Source organism: Bubalus kerabau, chromosome 20 (genome assembly GCF_029407905.1).
Source record: "Bubalus kerabau isolate K-KA32 ecotype Philippines breed swamp buffalo chromosome 20, PCC_UOA_SB_1v2, whole genome shotgun sequence".
Classification (NCBI taxonomy): Eukaryota; Metazoa; Chordata; class Mammalia; order Artiodactyla; family Bovidae; genus Bubalus; species Bubalus kerabau.
The window spans coordinates 30,444,457-30,469,311 of record NC_073643.1 but is presented as its reverse complement, the minus strand read 5'-3'; the positions used below and the strand labels follow the sequence as shown (position 1 = coordinate 30,469,311).

The window sequence follows — 24,855 nt, the reverse complement described above, 5'->3', positions numbered from 1 at the left end:
CTGAATGCTGGCGGAAAAAAGCCTCAGACACCTACAGCAGTCCAAACAGTGACTCATCCTGCTATTGCCAGGATAAATATGGGAATAAAGGGTATTTTTCTCTAAGCAGGAAGAATTGTCAAAATGCTTATCACTTTATAAAGTATAACAGATTGTGCCTGTTCATGTTTTGAAATGTTCTAACCCTCCACTAGCTTTTGTTTTTCTTTGATGAGCTTAATAATGGCTTTCGCCTATTTTTCTTCTTTCTAGGAGGCCTGGAGAACTCAGGAGTTTCCAAGCTGTGCTGCCGCCTGAGCTCTGGATCCACTTGGCGGTGGTGGCCTGTGGCAATCGGCTGGAGGAGACGCTTGTCATGCTCAAATCTGCCGTGCTGTTTAGCCACAGGAAGATGCAATTTCACATCTTCACTGAGGAATCTCTGAAGCCTGAGTTTGATAAGCAGGTGATTGTGCAGAAATTGTGGCCCGGTATTTACTGAGTGTAGACAGAGTGCACTGTGGGACATGCATATCCTGTTTCCTAATGTATTTTACTGAATACTCAGCTGTGTGCCCACGAACACTTGACTCTGAGCCTTAAAGTTGTCATCTATAATATAGGGATAATTACACCCCCTTAGAGAGAGATGGGGAGGATTAAATGAGGATCAACTGAGATGATGCACTTGAAGCACTTGACCCAGAGCTCCACCCCTCCTGGTGTTACTGACACTGTTCTCAGTGGGAGTCACGCAGCTTATTTTTATCTGTGTGTATATATACATTTTGAATGACAAATATATGTGCTCATCAGAATAAATTCAAACAGGATGTTATAAATGTAAAAGGTAGAAGTCCTTGCTACCCTTGTTCCCCACACAAGAAGCTATCAGAGTCAACACCTTTGAGTAATTCTTCGGTATTTTTTTCACATCCAGGTGTGTGTATGTGTATTTATGTATCTGAGAGATTGCGTATGTATATGTGTATACATGTATATGTGCGTACTGTTCCTGTATTGAGGAACAAGTAACAGTTTCCTCCCAGTACGGGAGCGCTTTGGAAATACCTATTTTCTCTGGGCTTGTCGCATGTGTGACTATAAACCAAGCTTTGTTTTCCTGGCGAGGCTTCTCTTGCAGTGAGTTCTTGAGTGCTGGCAGAGAGAACAGCTGTTTTGTTTTGTATCTACCAACTTGTGTCACCAGGGCTACCTCCTGCCATCCGGGTAGCCACACTGATGAGAAAGGCCAAAGCAGAATGTTGAGTAACTAAAGACTAATAACTGAAAGCTAGAGAATGTATTATGATTTCTAAAGAAAAAAAAAATCACTTTGACATCCTCTCCTAGAGAAGCCAGGGAAGAAACTACCTTGGGACTTGAAACTGATTGGCAAATACCTTAAGAAAGATCTGCATCAGGGGAAGGGGCAAGCAAAAACATTGAAACACATGTAGGAAGCTTCTCTGAAGCTGTGGTATAACAGGAATTATAATTAATAATAATAATAGTAATCATAATTTCAAAAATAGAATAGCCTTTATCAAGGGCTTATGATTTATGATTTACTGTTATTTAATCCTCATAGCAACCCTTTGAAAAAGTTAATAACCATATCCATAGTTTTTACTAACTAATAAAATATCCGTATTTTACTAACTGAGATCATTGAGGCTTAGAGAGTCTCAGTGATTAACTCATCTGATGTCAGTTCAAGGTTTCTGACCCAAATATCCATAAACTTAACTCGACTAGTTCTCAAACTTGTAGACAGAAAACTCAGATTCAAAACTCAGCTCCACTATTCACCTGCTACCTGATCTTGGGCAAGTCTTGGGGGCTTTTTTTGGGCTTCACTAGTCCATTCTAAAGGAGATCAGTCCTGGGTGTTCTTTGGAAGGAATGATGCTAAAGCTGAAACTCCAGTACTTTGGCCACCTCATGAGAAGAGCTGACTCATTGGAAAAGACTCTGATGCTGGGAGGGATTGGGGGCAGGAGGAGAAGGGGACGACAGAGGATGAGATGGCTGGATGGCATCACTGACTCGATGGACGTGAGTCTGAGTGAACTCCGGGAGTTGGTGATGGCAGGGAGGCCTGGTGTGCTGCAATTCATGGTGTCGCAAGGAGTCGGACACGACTGAGCGACTGAACTGAACTGAACTTCCCCCTCTGCAACTTGGGACCAGTAGGAGTGATAAAAAGAGATGCTTATCTGTACCCAAGATAGGCTAGGTCAGGCTGCGCTAACAACTTCTGGAAAGCTCAGAGACTTTCCACACGCCCGCTACATGTCTCAGAGGGCCTCTCCACACGGCCCTCTCAGCCTGGGACCAGAGTTAACAGAGACCATTCTTGCATGTAGCTGGCACCTGTTGGAACATTTGGCCTCTGCAGTTCTTAAGATGCCACTAAAGGAAAGACACGGACTATCAGATCCCCATGGTGCCTTTCACTCCCTCCACTTGACACTGACATTTCTGTTCCTGTTTAACTGTCCAGCAGCAGCTGGTCACAAGACCCACCCAACTCCAAAGGGGCTGAGAAGTATGCTCTGTGCAGGAATGGAGCAAAAGTGGCTATGGGCCAACACTAGTCGGGTCACGTACAGTATCCACTGAACAAGTATTTATTGAGTACCTACTACATGCTAGAAGGGGCATGAGAATGGAACAGAACAGAATGCAGACTTAAATTTTAAAAAGAGAAGGAAGATGTATATATATAATTACAGATGTGTAACAGGTTATGTTTTCTGAAGGGCCCCCTGATCCTGCCTCCTACTATTCACATCTGTGTGTATTTTCCTCCTACACTGTCCCAGGGCTGGCCTGCATGATCAGTAGCATAGGGAAGAAGTGATGCTATGTCACTTCTGAGATTAGATCTAAAAAGTCAGTACACCTTCCATCCTGGTTGTGTTCTTTCTCTCTTGGAGGCCAGCTTTTGTATCAGAGCAGCCCTTGCAGGAGACCATGCATTAAAGCATGAAGACTTCTTGCTGACATTCATGCACATGAGCTTGGAGACTGGACTTCTAACCCCATCCAGCCTTCAGATGACTCACCCTCAGGAGGGCTCCTCATCCAGAGCAACCCAGCTCACAGATTCCTGACCCTAAGAAATTATATGAGATAATGAATGTTTGTGGTTTTAAGCTACTAAGTTTTAGGGTCATTTGTTATAAGGCAAGAGGTGATACAGATATATCTACATACATAATATGTGTGTGTATGGATGCTTAGTAGCCTACCAGGCTCCTCTGTCCATGGAATTTTCCAGGCAAGAATACTGGAGTGGGTTGTCATTTCCTTTTCCAGGGATCTTCCCAACCCAGGGATTGGACCCGCGTCTCTTGCATCTCATGCACTGGCAGGCAGATTGTTTAGCACTGTGCTACCTGGGAAACAAAAGTCAGAAACGACTGAGCGACTGAGCACAAGCACATAATATGTACGTGTACATAATGTAGAGTATGCCAGATGTCCTGCTATGTGACATCTGAGACTGGGTCAGAAAAAGGATACAGCTTCTGCCTAGCTATCTCTTGGGATGCCTGGCCCTGGAACCTCGCCACCATGCAGTGAGAAAGTCCAAATTCACCCATAGGAAGAAGCCCACACAGAGAGAAGTCAGGTCCCCAGCCGGTAACCAACCTCCACCACCAGACATGTGAGAACAAGCCATTAGATGATTCCAGCCCCCAGCCTCAGTAGTAGTTGAGGCCCCAGACATTGTGAAGCAAAGTCAAGCCATCCTGTCTGTGCCTTGTCTGATTTTTTTGATCTTTGGAATCTATGAGCATAATAAGTGGTTGTTTTGTACTACTAAGTTTTGGAGTAATTTGTTCTGAGCCATAGTACCTGCTGCTGCTGCTGCTAAGTCGCTTCAGTCGTGTCCGACTCTGTGCAACCCCAGAGACGGCAGCCCACAAGGCTCCCCCGTCCCTGGGATTCTCCAGGCAAGATCAGTGGAGTGGGTTGCCATTTCCTTTTCCAATGCGTGAAAGTGAAGTCACTCAGATATGTCCGACTCCTAGCGACCCCATGAACTGCAACCTACCAGGCTCCTCTGTCTATGGGATTTTCCAGGCAAGAGTACTGGAGTGGGGTGCCATTGCCTTCTCCTGGGACGTTATAAATTAGGCACTATTGTATGGGAAAATTTTGTAGCTACTTGTGCAGTTGTGTTATGTTTTGCATTGCTCAGATGACTTTATCCCTTTGACGGCTTATTTCCTCAGGTCTTTGTTACATCAGTGACGCCCAGTTGCAAAGGAAATTATAATAGGGTGTTAAAAATCACAGCAGGACATATGGCCCCTTTTTTTTCCATGCTAAGATTATGGTGCCAGTTTAGATGTAAAACATTGGCTTTTTCATAAGTTGCGGAATGTGTCTCAGCTTCAATTTCTTCATTTGTATCAAGCAAAAATCTATCATAGATCCACAGAAGGGACAAATGATTCTTGCTTTGCTTGTTGTGGAGTATAAGTGTGAGGCCATATCAGATTCTACAGATTCCTTGGAATGTTTCTGTCTAGTGGGTACTGTATTAGCCCTAAAACTGTAGATCAGCAGCAGTTGGTTTCTGCCCAGCCATGTGAGATGCTGGTGTGGAGGGGCAGGTTATCGCATCCTTCTCAGGGTTGTCAGTTAGTTTCAACACTGAGGCATTGTGGGAATATCCAGAGTGTCTTGTGATAACTTTCTGGGAGGCTCAGGAACACATACCCCAGCGTCAGAACAAAACAAAATGCTAATTGCCATCATGATCCCTCTGGAAACTGCATTGTAGGCCACTGCTGTTTCATTGAAGTAGATTTTTTTTTTAAAGCTGTTTAAGAACTAGAGTTTTTTTTAAGCTGTAGATATTGGTGTTTACCATCTACATTGTTGATATTTAATATTGGAAAGTTTCATTTATTTTTGTCATCTCCTAATATAAAAGTTGAAAATGTCAGCTGGTTGGTTTCTTAACCTCTTCAAGCAGTTCACAATCAAATATGCAATTTACCTTTGCTCCAGACTCAGAACCAGGAAATAGAAGGACACGGAAGTGGGGACAGCCACCAGCCCATTCTGGTGGGGTGCATGAGACATTGCCATTCTGTAATGGTAGATGTAGAGCATCATGCAGTTGTCAAAACCCATAAAATTGGGTGATACAAAGAATGAGTCCTCATGTAGACTATGGGCTTTACTTGATAATGTATTGATACTGGGTCATCACTTGTAACAAATGTGCCACATTCATGCAAGATGTTAATGATGAGGAAACTGTGGGATGGGGAAGGGAAGGAGAGAGAATATATGGGAACTCTGTGTACTTCCTGGTCAATTTTTCTGTAAACATAAAGCTACTCTGAAAAATAAAGTCTACTGATTAAAATAATTTTATTATAAGATTAATATAAGCAGAGAAAGTAATATACACTCCCTATAAAAGTTTTAAAGAATACAGAAATTTAAACATAGAAAATGACACCCCCACTTCCATAGGTACCCACTTTTAACAGTTTGGTGCATGTCTGTTCAGATTTTTCTCTACATGTAAAATACACGCATGTATTTTGCCCTGTGTGATAGAACCATATTATAAATTTCTTTTTGGACTTTGCTTTTTCTAAAACCTAACTATATATTGTAACTATTTTTTCATAATGGCACATATGCATGCATGCTAAGTCATTTCAGTTGTGTCCAACTCTTTGCGACCCCATGGACTGTATGTAGCCTGCCAGGCTACTCTGTCCATGGGATTCTCCAGGCAAGAATACTGCAGTGGGGTGCCACGTCCTCCTCCAGGGAATCTTCCCAATCCAGGGATCAAACCCACGTCTCTTGCATCTCCTGCATTGGCAGGCGAGTTCTTTACCACTGGTGCCACCTGTACTTACCCTTTACAATAGTCCACTGTGTAGTTCCATCATAATGCATTTTCCCAGTTCCTTATTATTGAGTATTTAATTTGTTCCCAAGGGGATTTTGTTTTGTTTTGTTTTTTATTGTTTTCTAAAAACTTTGTTTTGGTGAAAGTCCTTGGACCTCTGTCTTGGGGTTTGTTATTAGCACTTTCTAAATTGCCCTCTTGGAAGTTTTTTTTTATAATTTACCCTTCCAGCATTAAGGTGCGCGTTTCCCATCATCCTTGCCAACTCTGGATGCTGTTTTTTTAAAATCTTGACAATGGTCTGTTCAGTGAGCACCAGTTATGGTGATAAAGTTAAACTTTCTATGCATGCTACCTGAATAATTTATATGTTGCCACTCAGAAGTTTTAGGTGTTTTCCATATTTCTGGAGTCTAATCACCCTCCCCTTCCCTGCTATCTTTTTCAGCTTCGACAGTGGCCTGACTCATATACAAAGAAGTTTGAGCACAGAATCTACCCCATCACATTTTCGGCTGGAAACCCTCAGGAATGGAAGAAATTATTCAAACCCTGTGCTGCCCAGAGACTCTTTCTTCCGGTAGGAACACCTGCTTTTTATAACATGCTGCTTGGGAGAGAATTGCATTTGGAAACATCATGGAATAAAGTAGCGTTTGTTTAGAAACATTTTAATTACAGTGGTTACAGGGGAAAATATGTTCCTCTTAGATTTTGTAGTTGATGCTCTTAATGATCAGGGTGTACAGAGACGGTCCCTGTGGTTGAGAAATTGTCTTTCTCAAAGATTGAGGGACTAAGAGTATCCAGAGCATTCTTGATTATGAGTCTTTTTGACTATGGATCCACATTTTCTAGCTCTGTGGACCTCACTAAATCTCTAAACTTCTCTAAGCCTCACTTTCTTCCATAAGCTTGGCACATAGTTGCTGCTCAATAAATGTTATTTTAGATTTTCATTATTTCTCTTACAATAAGAACTACTACTGGATGTCACTCTGTTGTTGTTGTTGCTTTAGTCACTAAGTCATGTCTGACTCTTGCGACCCCATGGACTGGAGCTGCCAGGCTCCTCTGTTCATGGGATTTTCCAGGCAGGAATACTGGAGTGGGTTGCCATTTCCTTCTCCAGAGTATCTTCCTGACTCGGGGATTGAACCCACATCTCTGACATTGGCAGGCAAATTCTTTACCACTGAGCCACCAGGGAAGCCCAGCTGTAACTTTGCTAGGGAATAATTCAGAGAAGGTCCAGAGTTCCAGTTCACCTTTTCCATCTGGAGTGTTCAAGTTGAAAGTCTTTGTTTCCTTTAAAAAAAAAATCCTAAATAGAAAAGCACCAAAGATATACCAAAGCTGACAATATCACTGAACAAAATGGCAGCTTTGACTTGTGAATTGCAGCCTTGACATTTGTGAAGGTCATGCTTTCAGTAAACATTTATTGAGTGCCCATTAGGTGCTAAGCTCTGGCTTAGTGATGGTGATATGGCAGTGAACAAGACACCCATGGTCTTTTTTATTTTTTTTTATTTTTTATTGAAGTATGGTTGATTTACAATGTTGTGTTACTTTCTGCTGTACAGCAAAGTGAGTCAGTTATAACTAACATATATCCAGTCTTTTTTAGATTCTTTTCCCATACAGGTCATTATGGAGTATTTAGTAGAGTTCCCTGTGCTATACAGCAAATCCTTAATAATTATTTATTGGTCTTGCCCCCTTGGAGTTTGAGTCTAGCATGGAAATGAACAAGAACTTAGAAATGTGATCCATGATGAGATGGAGAACAGAGTCTCATGGATGTATGTAACATAGGGTTACACTTTGATCTGGGGGATATCTAGACAGTTCTGTTGAGGAATGGCTTTTATGCTGAAATGTGGAAGAGGGAGTAGTAGAAGGCGGTGGTCACTGGGTGCCTAGAGTCTGAGAAGTAATGAGAAAAAAAGGTTCCAGGTAAATGGAATAGTAGGTATACAGGCCCTACTACAAAAGTAGGAAGGCACATGTTTGAGAAGATAGAAGATTCCGGTAACTGAAAACAGAGTGTGGTGGAATAGAAGGGGTTGACAGGGTCTGGAGCTTGCAGACTCTATAAGCCATGTTGGAATGTCTGATCTTTGTGTTAGGACAGTGAGATGCCACTGAACAATTCTTAGCTTGGAAGTGAGATGATCTGACTTGGGTACTGAAGAGGATTCATGGATTTCCCTGGTGGTTCAGTGGCTAAGACTCCATGCTCTGAAGCTGGGGACGGGGTTCAATCCCTGGTCAGGGAACTAGATTCCACATGCCACAACTAAGATCTGGCACAGCCAAATAAATAAATACATATTTAGGGGGGAAAAAAAGAATTCACTTGTTCATTACAGTATGGATAGTGGAATTGCTGAGACCAATTAATACTGACTTCAGCTCTGGCGGTTGGTTGCCTTAGAGATGAATGCAGACCATGCCTCTATCCCTATGAGTAGCTGGCTATGAGAGTGGGGGTGATCAAGATTTCACCAAGGTTTCTGATCTGAACAGCTTTTAAAGTTGATCTGTTTGAAATTGCCAGTATTCAGCTATTTATGACCTACAAAAAACGCTGTTTCTTTTAGTTCAAACTATACAATGTATGTGTGTGTATGTGTGAGCTCAGTTGTGTCCAACTCTCTGCGACTCCATGGATTAAAGCCTGCTGGGCTCCTCTGTCCATGCAATTTTCCAGGCAAGACTACTGGAGTGGGTTGCCATTTCCTTCTCCAGAGGATCTTCCTGACCCAAGGATCAAACACACATCTCTTGTGTCTCTGCATTGGCAGCAGACTCTTCACCACTTCATCACTTGGGAATGTATAATAGTAGTGCTATTTAGAGATGGAAAAGGGGACTTGCCTGGCGATCCAGTGGTTAAGACTCTGTGCTTCCACCATAGACGGCATGGGTTCAATCCCTGGTTGGGAACCTAAGAGTCCATATGCTACATGGTGGGGCCAAAAAAAATCAAAAAATGTAAAAACAAAACTTAGAGATGGAAAAGGCTATAAAGAAATACCATTATTTGTAAGGGAGAAGATGAGTTTAATTGGGATCATATTTTGATTTTGAGGTACCTGGGAAACACCCACACAAGGAGGCCTTACCATCTGTTGGTCTGAAACCCCAAATGGCAAATGGCATTTCTAGCGTTTCCTAATCAGAACCCGTGAAAAAGAAATACAAGCTGGATGTACTATTGGTGGAGATTTGCTGCACAAGTTCACTGACTACTAAATGACCTGTCTTTCACGTGGTACAGCCTTTAGTACAGGTTGTGAGATGGGATTCACTTTATGAAACAAAGTAAGAAGTGGCTCAGATGGTAAAGAATCCACCCACAGTGTAGGAGACCCAGATTCGATCCCTGGGTGTGGAAGATCCCCTGGAGAAGGGAATGGCAACCCATTCTGGTATTCTTGCCTGGAGAATCCCATGGACAGAGGAGCCTGGAGGGTTACAGTCCAGGGGTCTCAAAAAGTCAGAGACAACTGAGCGACTAACACTTTCACTTCAAGAAGCAACTACCCTAAATCAGAACTAAAATCTCTGGGTTGGTGTTATGAAAACTATTTGAGAAGACAAGAAAAAAATCTCAAGCTTCTGCTTAACTGTTTTAGGGGAAAAATATTAGAAATCCCAAGTAATTATTGGAAAATTGTCACCCCAACCTACCAAAAAAATAGTAACAACCAAGTAGAAGACATTTGAATTTTCCCTGACCTTGAATTGTGACTTTACTGCCACTACTAAAAAAACAAACCTACCACACGATGGTTTTCATTCATTCCCCGCTGAACAAGTCTATTCCATTTTGAATGACAAATGAGTGCTGGAATTCCTTATCTGCTTTTGATAATGGAAACTAACCCTTCTTAAAAATAATAAAGAGAGATTGTGGTTGACAGGACAGTTACTTTCCCTGAGTTGTATATCATAACAGAAGATTATAAACATGGCTTTTCTGGACATCAGTGAGATATATTGATCTTCATGGTAATTTGAAATAAAGTCTGGGTGATGTTTTCCTTGGAATTTGTCTCTATAAAACCAAATCAAGGGTGCTGCTCAGTCAGTGCAGAGGAGATGGAGATTCTAAAATGCAAACATTCTGGCCCTGGTCAGTCAAATACTGAGAAGCAGTCTTACCTTTGTTCTGAGGGAGTGTCGTCTGTAGATGAAACCTTTTCTCAGGTAAGTGAAAGTAAAAGTCGCTCAGTCGTGTCCAGCTTTTTGCAACCCCGTGGACTCTACAGTCCATGGAATTCTCCAGGCCAGAATACTGGAGTCGGTAGTTTTTCCCTTCTCCAGGGGATCTTCCCAACCCAGGGATCAAACCCAGTTCTCCCACATTGCATAAGGCTTCTTTACCAGCTGAGGCACAAGGGAAGCCCAAGAGTACTGGAATGGGTAGCCTATCCCTTCTCCAAGGGATCTTTCCAATCCAGGAATCGAACTAGGGTGTCCTGCATTACAGGAGAATTCTTTACCAACTGAGCTATCAGGGAAGCCCTTTTCTCAGGTAAGATTTTACTAACCAGAGAATGAACCTTTGCAAGTCAAACCTATTAGATTCTCAAGTACAATTACTGGAATTCAGATCCCACAAATTCAAGATTTATGAAGTCCTAAATCAATCAATGGTCGTTAACTTTTCTGTTTCTGTGAACAGTGGATCTAAGGACCATTATTAGTGCGAGCTAACAGGTGACTTGATGAAGCTCCCTAGGCTGCATGAAGCTCAAAGTATTTAAAACAATATGCCAACCACAGATAAGTCAAATCTGTCCTTTCAAATTGATCCTGGAGGACTGTTCCCTTTTTGCTTAGTAAAAGCCAAAAAAAAGCCTTTACTTTTCTAAGAACAACTGTTTTGTGAATTCACATCACCTTTTCTTTATTTAATAGGAATTAGTGAGATTTTATACTGAATCTCCACATTTTGTTACACAATGTGCCTGTTTGATTATAAAGACCTATCTCCTCATGTTCCTCTCTGCAGATCCTGGGCTTCCCAGGTAGCACTAATAGTAAGAACCTGCCTGCCAATGCAGGAGACCTGAGACTCAGTTTCAGTCCCTGTTGGTTATCCAGGCTCCTCTGTTCATGGAATTCTCCAGGCAAGAATACTGGGCTGGGTTGCCATTTCTTTCTCCAGGGGATCTTCCCAACCCAGGAATGGAACCGGAGTCTCCCACATTGCAGGCGGATTCTTTACCAGCTAAGCTACCAGGGAAGCCCATAAACTCTCACTAATTCCTATTAAAGAAAGAAAAGGTGATGTGAATTCACAAAACATAAATATGTCCTGAGAATTTTTTAACTGTATTTCCAACGAACTTGTCCCATTCTTTAATATTTCAAAGTAATACCATGCCAAATAAAAATCTTAATTACCTAGATTTTCTATGTAACATCAAGAGCAACAACATATAACCTTCCCTTTTTGCACTTACAGTTTGTTAAAGAGGTCTTTACCTGGTTCCAGTATTTGGAAAACTTTATGCCCACTAGGAGAATGTTCTAATGCGTCTGACATATGTTGAGGGAAAAGAGAGGTTTACTTGGCTTATTAGAACCTCGTTTTATTAGAACTTTTTATAATTAAGGTAAGGTTTTTGTATTATCAATAATATGTTTCAGAATTAGCAATTAACGTTGAGACTTTCTTGGAAAGAACCTTTTGTATTTCAACAAACATTGACAGGCAAATAGGAATATATTAAAAAGCCTTATTAAGAGGAACATCAGTTCGCATCATCATAAATGATGTCTGTATATTTCATCAAGCCCTAAGAGGCCTTATATTATCAGGATGAAGTTAACTACCTAAAAGATTGCATGAAAATGACCCTAGACACCAATTTTGTTCAACAAGTTTTCCACATTTACTCACACATTATTAAACATTTGACATTTAGGATATTAGTTACAACTCTTGGTTACCTGTGAGAGAAACTCAATTTCAACTATAAATAGCTAAGCAGAGAAAGTCAAAGAGGAGAATTAAAAAATTGGCTTAAAACTCCAGGACATGGAAGCAACCTAGATGTCCATCAGCAGACAAATGGATAAGAAAGCTGTGATACATATACACAATGGAATATTAATCAGCCATTAAAAACAATATATTTGAATCAGTTCTAATGAGGTAGATGAAACTGGAGCCTATTATACAGAGTGAAGTAAGCCAGAAAGAAAAACACCAATACAGTATACTAATGCATATATATGGAATTCAGAAAGATGGTAACAATAACCCTGAATGCAAGACAGCAAAAGAGACACAGATGTATACAACAGTCTTTTGGACTCTGTGGGAGAGGGTGAGGGTGGGATGATATGGGAGAATGGCATTGAAACATGTAAATTATCACATGTGAAACGAGTCGCCAGTCCAGGTTTGATGCATGATACAGGGTGCTCGGAGCTGGTGCACTGGGATGACCCAGAGGGATGGGATGGGGAGGGAGGTGGGAGGGGGGTTCGGAATGGGGAACACATGTACACCCATGGCGGATTCATGTCAATGTATGGCAAAACAAATACAATATTGAAAAGTAAAATAAATAAACTGGAAAAAGAAAAAAAAGTTGGCTTAAAACTCAACATTCAAAAAACTAAGATCATGGCATCTGGTCCCATAACTTCATGGCAAATAGATGGGAAAACAATGGAAACAGTGACAGACTTTATTTTCTTGGGCTCCAAAATCACTGCAGATGGTGCCTGCAGCCATAAAATTAAAAGGTGTTTGCTCCTTGAAAGAAAATCTATGATGAACCTAGACAGCATATTAAAAAGCAGAGATATTACTTTGCCAGCAAAGGTCCATCTAGTCAGTTCAGTTCAGTTCACTTCAGTTGCTCAGTCGTGTCCGACTCTTTGCAACCCCATGAACTGCAGCACACCAGGCCTCCCTGTCCATCACCAACTCCCGGAGTTTACCCAAACTCATGTCCATTGAGTCGGTCATGCCATCCAGCCATCTCATCCTCTGTCATCCCCTTCTCCTCCTGCCCTCAATCTTTCCCAGGGTCTTTTCCAATGAGTCAGCTCTTCGCATCAGGTGGCCAAAGTATTGGAGTTTCAGCTTCAACATCAGTCCTACCAATGAACACCCAGGACTGATCTCCTTTAGGATGGACTGGTTGGATCTCCTTGCAGTCCAAGGGACTCTCAAGAGTCTTCTCCAACACCACAGTTCAAAAGCATCATTCTTTGGGGCTCAGCTTTCTTTATAGTCCAACTCTCACATCCATACATGACTACTGGAAAAACCATAGCCTTCACTAGACAGACCTTTGTTGGTTAAGTAATGTCTCTCCTTTTTAATATGCTGCCTAGATTGGTCATAACTTTCCTTCCAAATTTTTAGTTCAGTTCAGTTGCTCAGTCGTGTCCGACTCTTTGCGACCGACCCCATGAATCGCAGCACGCCAGGCCTCCCTGTCCATCACCAACTCCCGGAGTTCACCCAGACTCACATCCATCAAGTCAGTGATGCCATCCAACCATCTCATCCTCTGTCATCCCCTTCTCCTCCTGCCCCCAATCCCTCCCAGCATCAGAGTCTTTTCCAATGAGTCAACTCTTCGCATGAGGTGGCCAAAGTACTGGAGTTTCAGCTTTAGCATCATTCCTTCCAAAGAAATCCCAGGGCTGATCTCCTTCAGAATGGACTGGTTGGATCTCCTTGCAGTCCAGGGGACTCTTAAGAGTCTTCTCCAACACTACAGTTCAAAAGCATCAATTCTTCACTGCTCAGCCTTCTTCACAGTCCAACTCTCACATCCACAGGAAAAACCATAGCCTTGACTAGATGAACCTTTGTTGGCAAAGTAACGTCTCTGCTTTTCAATATGCTATCTACGTTGGTCATAACTTTTCTTCCAAGAAGTAAGCGTCTTTTAATTTCATGGCTGCAGGCATCATCTGCAATGATTTTGGAGCCCCCCAAAATAAAGTCGGACACTGTTTCCACTGTTTCCCCATCTATTTCCCATGAAGTGATGGGACCAGATGTCATGATCTTTGTTTTCTGAATGTTGAGCTTTAAGCCAACTTTTTCACTCTCCTCTTTCACTTTCATCAAGAGGCTTTTGAGTTCCTCTTCACTTTCTGCCATAATGGTGGTATCATCTGCATATCTGAGGTTATTGATATTTCTCCTGGCAATCTTGATTCCAGCCTGTGCTTCTTTCAGCCCAGTGTTTCTCATGATGTACTCTGCATATAAGTTAAATAAGCAGGGTGACAATATACAGCCTTGACGTACTCCTTTTCCTATTTGGAACCAGTCTGTTGTTCCATGTCCAGTTCTAACTGTTCTTCCTGACCTGCATACAGGTTTTTCAAGAGGCAGGTCAGGTGTTCTGGTATTCCTACCTCTTCAGAATTTTCCACAGTTTATTGTGATCCACACAGTGAAAGGCTTTGGCATAGTTAATAAAGCAGATAGATGTTTTTCTGGAATGCTCTTGCTTTTTCCATGATCCAGCGGATGTTGGCAATTTGATCTCTGGTTCCTCTGCCTTTTCTAAAACCAGCTTGAACATCTGGAAGTTCACGGTTCTCGTATTGCTGAAGCCTGGCTTGGAGAATTTTGAGCATTACTTTACTAGCGTGTGAGATGAGTGCAATTGTGCAGTAGTTTGAGCATTCTTTGTCATTGCCTTTCTTTGCTGTCTAGTCAAGGCTATGGTTTTTCCAGTAGTTATGTATGGAAGTGAGAGTTGGACTATAAAGAAAGCTGAGCGCTGAAGAATTGATGCTTTTGAACTGTGGTGTTGGAGAAGACTCTTGAGAGTCCCTTGGACTGCAAGGAGATCCAACCAGTCCATCCTAAAGGAAATCAATCCTGACTGTTCATTGAAGGGACTGATGCTGAAGCTGAAACTCCAATACTTTGGCCACCTGATGCGAAGAACTGACTCATTTGAAATGACCCTGATGCTGGGAAAGATTGAAGGCAGGAGGAGTAGGGGACGACAGAGGATCAGATGGTTGGACAGCATCACGAACTCAATGGTCATGAGTTTGAGTAAACTCTGGGAGTTGGTGATGGACTGGGGAGCCTCGCATGCTATAGTCCATGAGGTTGCAAAGAGTCAGACATGACTGAGTGACTGAACTGAACTGAAGCAGAAAAGGCAGTTTATTCACTTATCTGACTGTAGAGTCCAGATCAGAGGACTGATCTCAAGCACAACTAGATCCAAAGGCTGCTGTAATGTCACCAGGACTCTGTCTCTCGTAGTCCTTTGCTAGGCTCACATCATGAGAATGATGATTGCTTGAAGCAGCCTGAGAATTATGTTCTAGAAGCTTAGCTGCTGCAGTGGAAAAAGAGCCTGGCAGGGTGGTGACATCTGAAATGTCAGCAGGAGAGTTCTGGAAACTGCTCCCCAGTGAAACAAGCATCAGTCAGTTCACTCGCTCAGTCGTGTCCGACTCTTTGCGACCCCATGAATTGCAGCACGCCAGGCCTCCCTGTCCATCACCAACTCCCGGAGTTCTCTGAGACTCACGTCCATCGAGTCAGTGATGCCATCCAGCCATCTCATCCTCTGTCATCCCCTTCTCCTCCTGCCCCCAATCCCTCCGAGCATCAGAGTCTTTTCCAATGAGTCAACTCTTCGCATGAGGTGGCCAAAGTACTGGAGTTTCAGCTTTAGCATCATTCCTTCCAAAGAAATCCCAGGGCTGATCTCCTTCAGAATGGACTGGTTGGATCTCCAAACATAACTGATTTTATATATATATATATATATATATATATATATATATATATAAAGACTTTTTATGTGGACCATTTTTTAAAAATTTATTGCAATATTGCTTCTTTTGTTTGTGTTCTAGTTTTCTGGCCCTGGGGCTTGTGAGACCTTCCCTTCTTTGGAAGGCAAAGTCTTAAGCATTGGAGCTTGAGGGGAGTCCCAGAACATTATTTTTAAAACAACTATCTAGAATCTTTGGAAACTGTCCTAATGGCCTAAGCAAATGAAAAAAACAGATTTCTTACTCAAGAAAATCTACTAAAACTTAATAAGAAAGAGTGAGAATCTGTGCGAATTGAGCCATGACCCACTCCCTCCCTCTCCCCTTCTACTCAGCATGGTGGAAGCCCAACTCAGTTCAGTCAAGAACATAGGAATCCTTTCCTCCACAGCTCCCAGTTGAGGGATATGGTATTTTCTTGGGTGCAGGGGGTGGGGAGGTCATCAGCATTTCTCATCTCTACCAGCAGTGTCTTACAGAAGCTTAAATCCCAGGCAAAAATGGCCAAGGTTTCAGAGGCTCCCTTCATTAAGAGAAAGCTTCATGAGAGCAAGAAGCTAAATAAACTATAGACCAGTTAGTTTACAAGGGAGAATCAGGGGAAAAAATATAAAAAGTGCCCTTCTGGTCAGAACAAAGTTCGAAGACCAGCTTCTAAAACTGTCCCCTCAGATGTGCCTGAATTTAATGGATCATCCTGCAGAGCAACTCATGCTCAGGCCATTGTCAAAAATACAAGAGCAATCAGCTGCAATTAGTGAAGGCTAACAGCTGTGTCATCGATAAAGCAAGAGAGTTCCAGAAAAACATCTATTTCTGCTTTATTGACTATGCCAAAGTCTTTCACTGTGTGGATCACAATAAACTGTGGAAAATTCTGAAAGAGGTGGGAATACCAGACCACCTGACCTGCCTCTTGAGAAACCTGTATGCAGGTCAGGAAGAACAGTTAGAACTGGACATGGAACAACAGACTGGTTCCAAATATATTGTCACCCTGCTTATTTAACTTATATGCAGAGTACATCATGAGAAACACTGGGCTGAAAAAAGCACAGGCTGGAATCAAGATTGCCGGGAGAAATATCAATAACCTCAGATATGCAGATGACACCACCGTTATGGCAGAAAGTTAAGAGGAACTAAAAAGGCTCTTGATGAAAGTGAAAGAGGAGAGTGAAAAAGTTGGCTTAAAGCTCAACATTCAGAAGACTAAGATCATGGATGGCATCTGGTCCCATCACTTCATGAGAAATAGATGGGGAAACAGTGGAAACAGTGTCAGACTTTATTTTGGGGGGCTCCAAAATCACTGCAGATGGTGATTGCAGCCATGAAATTAAAAGACTCTTACTCCTTGGAAGGAAAGTTATGACCAACCTAGATAGCATATTGAAAAGCAGAGACATTACTTTGCCAACCAAGGTTCGTCTAGTCAAGGCTATGGTTTTTCCAGTGGTCATTTATGGATGTGAAGAAAGCTGAGCAACAAAGAATTGATGCTTTTCAACTGTGGTGTTGGAGAAGACTCTTAAGAGTCCCCTGGACTGCAAGGAGATCCAACCAGTCCATTCTAAAGGAGATCAGTCCTGGGTGTTCATTGGAAGGACTGATGCTGAGGCTGAAACTCCAGTACTTTGGCCACCTCATGCGAAGAGTTGACTCACTGGAAAAGACCCTGATGCTGGGAGGTATTGAGGGCAGGAGGAGAAGGGGATGATAGAGGATGAGATGGCTGGATGGCATCACCGACTCAATGGACATGAGTTTGGGTAAACTCTGGGAGTTGGTGATGGACAGGGAGGCCTGGCGTGCTGCGATTCATGGGGTCGCAAAGAGTCAGACACGACTGAGTGACTGAACTGCACTGAACAGTGGGTATAATACCAACAGTGGTGAGCAACTTATGGGAAAGATTAGAGGAGTAGTCAATCAAAAAGAGCCCTGATAAAAACCACTGTCATCCTGGGTGACCGTGGGTACGTACAGGCTGCATCCTCTGAGGAAAAATGTTATAGATTTCACACACAAGGTGAAGTGGACTGCACTGAAATAGTCCAGTTAAGATACCAAACAAATAAACAATATCAACAAGCCCTGCACTTTTTGGGGTGGGGTGTAGCATGGGCAGGGGAGAGTTATCCAAAGTTGCTAAAACATCCTAAAATGTATTATCATGCTAAAATATATTAACATGCTAAAAATATCATCTAAATTTTTTTCAACAAAATAATATAAGGCAGGCAAATAAACAAGAAAGTGTGACTCATTCACAGGAAAAAAATGCAGGCAACAGAAACTGACTGGTGAGAAGACCCAGCTGTCAGATTTAGTAGAAAAAGACTTCAGAGAAGCCATTATAAATGTATTCAAGCTACAAAAGGAACCTGTGCTTAAAAAAGTAAAATATGATATGATGATGTTTTGTAAAATTGAGACTGTCAATAAAGAAATTTAATTTTTTTTTAAAGAGCCACCTAGAAGTTTTAGAGTTGAAAAGTTGAAAATAACTGAAGTGAAAAAAATCAGCTATTGATTTGAACTTAAAGTAGAAAGAATTGGTAAACTTGAAAATAATCAAATATTAAGATTATACAACCTGAATAACAGGCAAAAATAACAAATAAAATTGAGCAGAGACTTGGAGATGTGAAGTACCATTGGAGCCACCAGGACATGTATGATGGGAGCATCAGAAGGAAAGGAGAGAGAGAAAAGAATAGAAAAAAGTTTTGAAAAAATTATGGTTGTAAACTTGTAAATTTGATGAAAAACTATTTACACATGGAAAATCAACTCCAAGAAAGATAAACTCAAAGAGATCCACACACAAATCATGGTAAAAACCCTGAAAGACCAAAACAAAGTTTTATGAGCCGCAAAAGAAAAATAGTTGTCACATGTAAGGCAACTCCAATAAGATTAACAGCTGACTTCTCAGTAGAAATTGTGGGGACTTCCCTGGTAGTGCATCTGAGCCACCAGAGAAGCCCCAAGTATACTGGAATGGGTAGCCTATCCCTCCTGCAGGAGGTCTTCCCAACCCAGAAATCAAACCCAGGTCTCCGGCATTGCAGGGCGATTCTTTACCAGCTGAGTTACCGTCAGTTCTTGGCTTGGGAAGATCCCCTGGAGAAGGGGATACCCACTCCAGTATTCTCGGGCTTCCCTGGTGGCTCAAACGATAAAGAATCTGCCTGCAATGCAGGAGACCTGGGTTTGATCACTGGTTTGGGAAGATTCCCTGGACAAGGGTATGGCATCCCACTCCAGTATTCTTGCCTGGAGAATCCCGCAGACAGAGGAGCCTGGTGGGCTACAGCCCAAAGGGTCGCACAAAGTCAGACACAACTGAAACGACTTAGCACTCACGCACTGGGAACCAAGATACCACATGCCTCATGGTGCGGCCATAAAGTGAAAAAACAAAAACTGTGGATACCCTGAGACCATGAGATAACATTATTTGAAGTGCCAAAAGATGGGGAGAACTGTCAAGCAAAAACTTTATATCCCGCAAAATAGTTTTTAAGTTGAAGGTGAAATAAAGTCATTCCCAGATAAACAAGATCTGAGATAATTCATTTACAGCAGAACCACAAGAATAAAGGAAGTTCTTCAGTCTGAAAGCAAATGACTCCAGACAGTGATTAAAAAATCATGTTAAAAAAAGAGTATAATAAAGGCATTAATGCAAAGGAAAATATAAATGAGTATTTCTTACCCTTTATTCTCTTGATTGATTTTAAAAATGATTGTGTAAAACATTATGTTTATATTTTGGATTTGTACTGTTAAAATATATTTAATAATAATAGCACAAAGGAGGTTAGATGAAGAAAAATTATACGGAATAAAAAAATGACAGCAGATAGTAACTTGAATCCACAGGAACAAATGAAAAAAATTAAAAATGGCATATGAAAAAGTTAATATAACAAACACCATAAATATATACTTGTTCTTCTTCCTCTCTCAGCTTCTTTAAAACACATAAAATTATATGAAGTAGCAATTATACTGTTGGGCTTATAACAGTATTGATGTAATATGTATAACAATGATGTTATAAAATGAAGAAGAGGAAATAGAGTTATATATGACTGACATTTGTGTATCTCACTGGAATGTAGTGTAAATCTGAGGTGTATTCTGATAAGACATATATGATAATCTCTAGAGCAACCACCAAGGAAACATCTCAAAAAGCATGGTGAAAAGAAATGTATTAAAATGCTGCATTCAAAAATACTCAGTGCAAAAGAAAACAGTAAGACTAGAATAATAAAAAAGACATGATACATATTGAAAACAAAAATAGGAGACATAAATTCAGTTCTGTCTATAATCACATTAAATAAAAATGGGTAGAAGTCCAATCAAAAGATAGAAATTGCCAGAGATAGATGATAAAGAATACAATCCAACTATGTTCTGTTTATAGGAGACATACCTCAGGTTCAAAATGCAAATAAGTTGGAAAAGATATGTCAATCAAACAGCAACCACAAGGAAGCTGGACTGGCTATACTAGTATCAGATAAGGTAGAATTTAAAAAGCAACATTAGTAGAGAAAAACAGGCGTATTTTGCCATGATGCACGTGTTAATCCACTAAGAAAATATAACAGTTGTAAACATTTATGCACTGTTTTTGCATTTATGTAAAATGTAAAAGTCCCCAGAGTACTTGAAGCAAAAAATGACAGAATTAGAGGAAGAAATAGGCAGTTCACCAATAATATTAGGTGATTTCAATGCCCACGTTCAATAATGGATTAAGCAGTAGGCAGAACATCAAGGGAATAAAAGACTTGAACAACATTATAAACCCTGTACAGCCAGATAAATAAATATATATTAAAAACAAAAAAGTTGGAGAGATGGCTGTTTCATCTAATGCACAGAAACCAGCACAGAGTCAAAGAAAGTGAAGACACAGAGGCATATGCTCCAAACAAAAGGAAAAGATAAAACTCCAGAAACAGACCTTAATGAAATGGAGATAAGTAATTAACCTGATTTAAGAGTTTAATGTAATAGTCATAAAGATGCTCACTAAGGTTGGAGAGCAATGCATGAACAAAGTGAGACTTTAAACCAAAAGGGAAAATATAAGAAAGTACCAAATGGAACTCACAGAGCTGAAGAATATAATAACTGGGCTGAAAAATTCAATGGAGGGGTTCAACAGCAGACTAGATCGAGTGAAACAAACAACTTGAATTTTCAGAACAGTAGTGAGAAAAAGAAGAATGTATTAGGTGTCAGTAAGGTGGAGGGTGGAGAAGGCAATGGCAGCCCACTCCAGTACTCCTGCCTGGCAAATCCCATGGACCGAGGAGCCTGGTGAGCTGCAGTCCATTGGGGTTGCTAAGAGTCGGACACGACTGAGCGACTTCACTATTACTTTTCACTTTCATGCATTGGAGAAGGAAATGGCAACCCACTCCAGTGTTCTTGCCTGGAGAATCCCAGGGACGGGGGAGCCTGGTGGGCTGCCGTCTATGGGGTTGCACAGAGTCGGACACGACTGAAGTGACTTAGCAGCAAGGTGGAGAGTTGGGGGATGTTCACATCAAAGGATCAGGAATCAGAAAGGCTTCAAACTTGTCAGCAGCAGTGGAGGACGTGCTAAAATATTGGAGCAATGCCTTTAAATTCAGAGGCAGTTTTATGTCTAACCTAGTTTCCCTACCAGACCAGCTACAAATCAAGCATGTGGGTAGAATCAAGACATTTTTAGATGTGCATAGTTTCAAAATATTTACCCCCTTCAGTCTTCTCTCTGAATAATGTGCTCCACCAAAATGAAGGCGTACATTCAGAAAGATAAAGATGCGAGATCCAGGAAGCAGACAATCCCACACAAAGGAGGCATGAGAGGAGTCTCAGGGGAAGGGAGATGCAGAGCATCCTGATCAGAGCAAATCAGGAAGCTGTGGAAGAAACTTTGCCTAAAGTATAGACAACTAAGCAAACTCACAACAGAGAAAAAAAAAAAAACACAGTTATTAATTTCAGGGAAAAAAAGTTATTCAGAAAGGGGAAGTCACATGGTTTGCTCCATGGCTTAATTGGAAATCATGTTAAATAATCATCATAAAATAACATTGTGTGTTGATCAAAATGATATTTTGATGTTGCTGAATTGGGAGATGAGGTATGTATGTGAGCGGTGTTATGGAGCTGATAGTTTTTGTGAAAAGGACCTGAATTCTCTGCTAAGGTAGGAAGTCAGTAGATGAGACGTATCTGACATAGTAAGAAATATCTTCCTAGAGCTCCTAAGTCCCTTGGAATTTCCTGGGTAATAGGCATGTCTTTTTGTCTTAATGAAATGACTTGGTGGGCTTCTGGATAGGGGCTGAAGACTAGAAAGGCCAAGCCGTGATTAGAAGCTTAGAAATTCCAACCCTACCCCCTTTCTCTAGGAAAGGAAGAGGGCGATTAGAGATTGAGTTAATCATTGATCATGCCTGTGTGATGAAGCCTTCATAAAAATCTGTAAACAAGGAGGTTCAGGGAGATTTTGGGTTGATGAAGACATCCGTGTTCTGGGACAGTGGGGCAAACTTCATGGAGACAGAAGCTCATGGGCTCAGGACCTTTCTGGACCTCCCCTTATGTACCTTTTCTTCTGGCTGCTCATCTGTATCCTTTTTTATATTCTGTACAACAAGCCATAAAAATAAGTGTTTCACTGAATTCTGTGAGCCATTATACCAAGTCATCAGACTTGAGGAGGGGATCATGGGAACCTCTGATTTGTAGCCAAGTCAGACAGAAGTATAGCAACCTGGGGACCACTACTTATGATTAGCGTCTGAAGGGGGCGGGCAGTCTTGTGGGACTGGGCCCTTAACCTTTGGTAACTAACTGTGGTAGTTCTTACTAATTCAGATAGTATCATAATTGAATTGTAGTACACTCAGTTGGTGTCCAAAGGAAGCACTGGGAAATTAGTTGGTGTGGAGAAAAGCCCCGTACATTTGGTGTCAGAAGTGCTGTGAATTCAAAGAATTAAGTTTTTTCTTTCAGTGTGTTATTCAGAGACGTGAAGGTACATACTCAAAGAATTGGAATCGGTTGTTTGCTGTGAGAGGGAGGAAATGTGGCAGGAAAATTATTTTTTATTTATTTGTGTATGTCTGTCTGTCTGTATTTACTTACTTACCAAGCCTTCATTAACTGCTCAACCCCTGTGATTCTAGTAGAAATGTATCCACTACAGAATTCCCTGCTGGTTCAATGGTTAGGACTCTGTGCTTTCACTGCTGAGGGCTCTGGTCAGGGAGCTAAGAAAATTACCCACTGGAAACAGTGTCAGACTTTATTTTGGGGGGCTCCAAAATCACTGCAGATGGTGACTGCAGCCAGGAAATTAAAAGACACTTACTCCTTGGAAGGAAAGTTATGACCAACGTAGATAGCATATTCAAAAGCAGAGACATTACTTTGCCACCAAAGGTCCGTCTAGTCAAGGCTATGGTTTTTTCCTGTGGTCATGTATGGATGTGCGAGTTGGACTGTGAAGAAGGCTGAGCGCTGAAGAATTGATGCTTTTGAACTGTGGTGTTGGAGAAGACTCTTGCAAGTCCCTTGGACTGCAAGGAGATCCAACCAGTCCATTCTAAAGGAGATCAGCCCTGGGATTTCTTTGGAGGGAATGATGCTAAAGCTGAAACTCCAGTACTTTGGCCACCTCATGCGAAGAGTTGACTCATTGGAAAAGACTCTGATGCTGGGAGGGATTGGGAGCAGGAGCAGAAGGGGAGGACAGAGGATGAGATGGCTGGATGGCATCACTGACTCGATGGATGTGAGTCTGAGTGAACTCTGGGAGTTGGTGATGGACAGGGAGGCCTGGTGTGCTGAGATTCATGGGGTCGAGAAGAGTCAGACACAACTGAGCGACTGAACTGAACTGAACTGAACTCTTTTTGTGTGGGGGGTTTTTGGAGCATGCTGCCTGGTGTATGGGATCTTAGTTCCCTGACCAGGAGGTCAAACCCATGCCCCCCTGCAATGGGAGCTTGGAGTTGTAACCACTAGACTGCCAGGAAAGTCCCCCACTAGTAATTCCTGAAATCAATTTTGTAGATAATAATCAGCTCTTTTAAAAATTAAATAAGTAGAGTAGAATTGAATAAGGGACATGCATGACTATAGTAAGACAAATAATATTTTTGAAAATGTTTCTGTTTTACGTATTTATGTGTGCACATTCTAGTATTGGGATATAGATGCCTTTCTTACTGTGGGGTACAACTGAAAATACTTTGAGAAATGAGGCTTTAAGATAGGTCTTCAGGATGTGCCACTGAAAGGAGGGGACTCTATAGTTGGTCCACAAAGACCACACAGTGACTGTTACACAGACACATGGTAAGATCCTCCGATTGATGATTTTGTCAACTCTTCTCAGCTCTTTGAGGAATGTACTGATTTGTAACATTTTTTTCTAAGGAGGAAACTGAAGTTAAGGGAAGTTTACCTTATTTTTTTCCTGGGGTATATCTTAGAACCTGGATTGAAGCCCAAGTTTATCCCGTAGTGTAGCCATTCTGTCTGACTTCCTGCAATCTCTAAATGCCAAATTTTTCTTCTGTATTTATAGAAAAGATTCCCAGGATATTCCAAACTACCTCCTTTGGAAGATTCCCATGAATCTTCCATCGTCATCTGTTAACTGGGTATAAAAATAGTACACATGTCTTTGTTCAGACTCACTTGTTCAGTGAGGCTATTTTATTTAAAATTGCTCCTCTCCCTCACTCTATTTTTCCTTCTCTGCTACTATCTTCAAAGTTTCATCTATACTTTACTTACTTATTTTTTGCTTTCTCTCACTGGCATCTAAGTCCTACCAGGGGAAAAGTCTTTGATCTCCAACAGATAGTGTACTGTACATATTAACAGAAGACACTCAGTAAAACTGTTTGGAAGGTATGGATGAGAAGGAAGGTAGGTAGGAAAGCAGGAAGGAAGGATAGAGGAAAGGGAGGGAAGGAGGGAAGCTGGATGATTGGATGCATGAATGAGTGGGCAGGGCTTTACCAAGTTCATCAAAGTGTCCTAGAGAGGATTTGAAGATTCAGTGCTTATTAAGAGCCCTGACTTGAACCCCGTAAATATTCAGTAAATGTTAATTGAATTTCATTCTCATATACAAG

The 24,855-nt window shown here is 41.4% G+C and overlaps 1 protein-coding gene across 1 annotated transcript in view; it reads left to right on the top strand.

The window, feature by feature from the left end:
* Window positions 1-24,855, top strand: part of GXYLT2 (glucoside xylosyltransferase 2) — an 81,958-nt gene that overhangs the window by 23,241 nt on the left and 33,862 nt on the right. Inside the window, exons 2-3 of the mRNA XM_055557813.1 lie at window positions 253-445; window positions 6,324-6,455. Of these exons, the coding sequence (XP_055413788.1) occupies window positions 253-445; window positions 6,324-6,455 (325 nt within the window). The remainder of the gene's footprint in view (window positions 1-252; window positions 446-6,323; window positions 6,456-24,855) is intronic.